General features: G+C 43.1%; 1 protein-coding gene across 1 annotated transcript; it reads left to right on the top strand.

Moving 5' to 3' along the window:
• On the top strand, window positions 1-5,098 carry LOC139472471 (protein unc-93 homolog A-like). The gene is made up of 3 exons (XM_071254948.1): window positions 1-962; window positions 2,763-3,030; window positions 4,614-5,098. Exons 1-3 carry the CDS (start codon window positions 150-152, stop codon window positions 4,949-4,951), a joined length of 1,419 nt encoding a protein of 472 aa, XP_071111049.1. The 5' UTR covers window positions 1-149; the 3' UTR covers window positions 4,952-5,098.
• Window positions 5,099-5,383: the final 285 nt, after the last annotated feature.

The following is a 5,383-nucleotide window of genomic DNA, read 5'->3' as shown; positions in this document are numbered from 1 at the left end:
TCTAATGAACCTCTTCTCAACATATGTATCAATTGCTGTGCTGACTGTCACAACATAAGGGTGGAGGTCGGTTACACAATCCAGCGAACCTCGACGACCTCGATATAGTGGATAACGAAATTAGCATCGCCGACGACCTCACCACCCAAATGCAGCCTATGAAGAACACGACTGTCCTCGCCTTTTCATTCTTCGCTGTCTTCACCGCCTTTCAGGGAATACAAAATATTGCAAGCAGCATTAACCAGGATAAGGGACTTGGAGTTGCCTCCCTTTCTTGTATATACTCCAGTTGCATTGTGACGGCAATACTCAGTCCCTTGTATATACACAGTGTAGGGTTAAAACCATCCTTTATTCTTGCCATCATTGCCCACTGTTTATATTGTCTCAGTAACTTTCATCCAGCATGGTGGACATTGATACCATCGTCTGTCCTATTAGGTCTTACGTTATCGCCCATGTGGATTGCCCGACATCTGTACATCACGGCAATGGGAACACAAGACATTCAGGGCAAGCAGGAAGGGATCCATGGTTCGCTCAGCAAACATAATGGAATCTTCTTTGCTTGCTATAGTTTAGCCCAAGTGACTGGAAACTTTTTGTCGTCTGCTATCCTACATCAAAGCTCAGCTGACCAAACAGATCTGAAGCAGGCAAAGATCTGTGGCGCGGACGATTGTCCAGGGATCGAGAATAAGACAACGAAAATAATTCGTCCGGACACTCCTGTGGTCAACTTGTTGTTGGGGATCTATCTGGCATGTCAGTTAGTTGGGCTGGGAGCAGCCATGTTGTTTCTAAGACCGTTGAAACTGGAAGGGAGTAACCAGAAGAGCCTGATAAAGAAATCACTGTCTTGCTGCGTGGTTTTGAAGCAGAAGAAGTTATTACTGCTGATTCCTTTGAAACTCTCCCAGGCGGTTAACACCTCCATCATGTTCACAGGATTTACCAAGGTAGGAAAAGGACCGCCTCTGCGGTGGTCTGGTAGTAGAGCGTCCGCCCAGAGCGGAAGGTCCGGGGTTCGATCCCCGTCCGCGTCATACCAAAAGACGTTAAAAGATGGTACTTGTTGTTACCCTGTCTGACGCTTGGCATTAAGGAATTAAAACAAGGACTGGTCGGCTCGGAGTATACTGTGTTTGAGGGGTATTCATGTTAAACTCCGGCATGGTATCTCAGCGGGCTAGCACTATAAATCGACATCAGTCCGGACTAGTACAAGCAGCCATACACACACACGTGCATGTACGTCACTATATAAGTGCAATAATCTTGGACGCGACGTTAAACCCCATTTCACCTCACCTCACTTAGGTAGGAAAGGCTGGCCATAATGCATCCTCGCTTACACAGTGAAATATATCTCAATTCTATTATGAAAAAATACCAATCAATTTTTCGAATAGTATGACGCGTAATATATCATTTTTATCAAATAGGGGCGGTCGGGTAGCCTAGTGGTTAAAGCGTTCGCTCGTCACGCCGAGCCATTACATAACGCTTGAATAATCAGGGGGGAATTTGAGGGTGTGGTTGGAGATGTTTATACTGCTAGCTGACAAATGGGCAGGACCCAACAGGTCATGTTCATTCGGGTAATTTCAACAATGACATTCTGTCTTCCAAACCGCTTGTGATCTTGTCTTATCAAATAGATGTAAACGTAACCGCTCCCATTGTTCTGTCGGAGCGGTCGCGTAGCCTAGTGGTTAAAGCGTTCGCTCGTCACGCCGAAGACCCGGGTTCGATTCCCGACATGGGTACAATGTGTGAAGCCCATTTCTGGTGTTCCCCGCCGTGATGTTGCTGGAATATTGCTAAAAGCGGTGTAAAACCATACTCACTCACTCATTTCTCAAATAATTCTTTTGAATTTTTACAAGTGATATTCTGTGCTACGGCGATAGAGGTATTGAAACGAAGCAATGGAGTCAATTGAATTCAAATTCCATATAATTGGTATAAAAGAATTGAGATACATTCTCTGGATAATTGAGGATGGTATTTATAAGGAAGGCGTATTTTAGTCTACTGTTACTTACATATGATTAAAATCGATTAATTAAATCCGTGTTCTTGCCGAGCGCCAGGCAGGGTAACATAAGTGCCATATTTTAACGTCTTGACGTGATTACGCGACTAGGGGATCGAACCGACGAACTTCCGCTCTCTGGGCAGAGGCTCTATCCACTACAGCACGGAGACGATCAATAATGTTTTCAGGAATTATCACAGGACATTATTGTTTGTACTTCCTGATTGGCAACTTTGTACGAATTCAATCCTTTGTTTGCAAGGAGGTCCATAGCAACGTGATGTCATATGACATTGTCGCCAAAACGCCATCAATTGTTCATGACGTCACAAACGTCGAATGACTAAGTTAATGTCAACACTTAAGATGAGGAAACTCGCCATTTTCTACATTATCTCAGAAAAAGACGATGACTGTTAGCAATATTCCTGCAATATCATGACGGGGGACACCACAAATGGGCTTCATACATTGTGCCCATGTGGGGAATCGAACCCGGGTCTTCGGCGTGACGACAGAACGCTTTAACCTAGAGACTACCCCACCAACCCCTATAATAAAGAACAAGATATAAATGACGGGCGTTTCTCTGAACATCCAGCTGAGGTTTTACATTTGAAAATCTATATTTTTATTTTTTCATTGCTCAGGTTTTGTCTCAAACGTAAAATGTCGGAGCCATCTATCATCAAATGATTCACAAACGTTTTCATTACAGGCCTACGTGAGCTGCTCTGCCGGTGTTAAGATGGTCGGCTTTGTCATGATGACGTACGGCTTAGTGTCATCTATTTGCGCTGTCACCTTCGGCCATGCCGCAAAATACACTGGCCGGAAACCTCTGATGGCCCTAACACTAGGCACGGATGTCATCACCTTATTGTCTCTGTTACTATGGAAACCGATTTCCGGAGAAACATACCTCCTTTTCATAATTCCTTCAATATGGGCTGTTGGTGACGGCATCTGGAAGAGTCAAATCATGTGTAAGGTGCCACTATTTTTTCCATGACACGGGTGGCATCTGAGCCGCCCCATTTCTTTGTGCACAGGTGTGCCCTGAGGCGGGTGGCCCGTGAAGATCCGGGGTAGAATTCAGCAACCCATGCTTGCCGTAAAAGGCGACTATGCTTGTCGTAAGAGGCGACTAACGGGATCGGGTGGTCTTGCTCGCTGACTTGGTTGAGGCATGTCATCGATCCGAATTTCGTGGATAGATGCTCATGATATCAATCACTGGATTATCTGGTCCAGACTAGCTTACTTACAGACCGCCGTCGTACAGCTGGAATATTGCTGAGTGCGGCGTTAAACAACAAACCAACGAACCACCCAACTCTGAGCTGTTTTCGAATCCCGGTTTTAGCACAATACCCGTGATCGTTGGTTTTACAAAAGTAGTAAACGTGTAAGAGCTGTGCACATCACTTCTGACTTTCCTCCAACCTCAATCTGACCCGCCATGAATGAAATACTATTCAAGGCGGCATTAATCCCAACTCGCTCACTCACCTCGAAAGGTTCAAGCCCCTCAGCTCCAATTACAACTTTAATAAAACATTATTGAATTTATCAACCGCAACCTTATAAAAACGACCAAACGGCCAAAGGATGGCCACTTGTATGTATTAAGAGTATTGAACTTTCTAAAATCTTTATTATTTAACGTAACTGTACAAATCGAGGTGGTTTAGTTTTCATTTTTTTAGAGCTGGGCGCACTTGTCAGCTACCATGCCAAATTAACTGTTGTAATCTTTTGAGACATCATTGGAATTAATTCCCTTGTTTGCATAGCGCCGTGCCTTTCACAGTTGAATTTTAATCTTACTCGACGTCACCGCTTCGTATCCGCGATACAATAACTGACATTATGTTAAGTTACGGGTAGGGTGCTCATGTGTGTAACGGTGAGGAATGTCTGTGTAATTGGGTCGTATTTATGTGTCTATTTGGCATTTTAATAAAATTCAACCTAAACGATTCAGCTAAAAATAACCATTATTAGCAAAGTGTTCTTTCGTACAATAAATATCATACATCAAGAGTGAGTGAGTGAGTGAGATTGGTCATACATCAGATAAATATTGTCTGATGCGATCACGTGGCAAGCACAATACATATTCTTATTAATGGCATATGCTATGTACAGTGCGAAAAATATCATAATATCTTTATCATATAATGTAATTTATAAAGAATCGATGTTTGAGACTAATTTTCACCCACTGACGGATGTATTGATATATTTAATCCCATCCTCGACAACACACTGTAATATGTATCCATTCTGTTATGATAAATACCCTTGACCCATTCCTATTATGTCCGATACGCAATATGCAAAGCGAGAAATACACCCAAGAGCGAACGTAATTCTGTGCGATTGAGAGATAGAGATGTTCACGTCAAAATGGACTCTGTTCTTAACAGAAATGTCGTATGCTTGTGGTAAGGATTTTGTTGCTTATATTTCCGAATTGAAGCTGTGGTTTACGGGGTTTTAATCAGATAACTGCGATATCGAGGGTGACTTAACCCCCTTTCTATGGTACATATTTTACTTTCAGCTCTCGTTGCCGTCGCTTTCTCGGGGGGACACCAGCAGCTTGCAGGCTTCTCCAGTATTGTTGCCATGGGTGATATTGGCTTCACCTTTGTCCTCATCACAGATCGACTGATGTGCCTGAGAATCAAGTTGTATGTCGCGATATTTCTGTGGGCCGCGGCACTTGTCAGTTACATTGTTCTCGAGGTTTTACTCATCTCTGAATCAAAGGACAACGTTTCTGCCCACCATGGTGTGTCTGTAGCTGCAGGGGATGACGTCACACTGAGGTTACCTCATTATAGACAACAAAGTGTAAAGGTTCAGTCGTCCTTACTAAACAATTCTGATGTGAAGTGAATAATATTACCATGGCGTGAACTTTACTAAACTACAGTAAACTATGGTTATAACGAACACGCTTATAACGAACTAACGGATAAAACGAACTTACTTTTTTGGTCCCGACTATTTGCTATAGTTATGCTGTATATATGATTATAACGAACTACGGTTATAACGAACTAAAATTAGTAGTCCCTTTGAGTTCGTTATAACCGTACTTTACTGTATGTAATATTGTTTCTTGTAATCATGGGGCGGTCGGGTAGCCTAGTGGTTAAAGCATGCGCTCGTCATGTCGAAGACCCGGGTTCGATTCCCTACATGGGTACAATATGTGAAGCCCATTCTGGTGTCCCCCGCCGTGATATTGCTGGGATATTGCTAAATGCGGCGTAAAAGTATACTCACTCTTGTAATCATGGAATTTGTTATTTCTGAGGTACACAG

This window comes from Haliotis cracherodii, unplaced genomic scaffold (genome assembly GCF_022045235.1).
Source record: "Haliotis cracherodii isolate W230 unplaced genomic scaffold, xgHalCrac1.p SCAF_24, whole genome shotgun sequence".
NCBI classification, from domain to species: Eukaryota; Metazoa; Mollusca; class Gastropoda; order Lepetellida; family Haliotidae; genus Haliotis; species Haliotis cracherodii.
The sequence above is the reverse complement of the archived record's forward strand: the minus strand, read 5'-3'. Positions and strand labels throughout refer to the sequence as shown.

Coding starts and splice junctions, on each gene's coding strand:
- LOC139472471 (XM_071254948.1), top strand. CDS start 150: ATGCAGCCTATGAAGAACACGACTGTCCTCGCCTTTTCATTCTTCGCT. Junction 963..2,762: donor TGTTCACAGGATTTACCAAG/GTAGGAAAAGGA, acceptor TTTTCATTACAG/GCCTACGTGAGCTGCTCTGC. Junction 3,031..4,613: donor CTGGAAGAGTCAAATCATGT/GTAAGGTGCCAC, acceptor TTTTACTTTCAG/CTCTCGTTGCCGTCGCTTTC.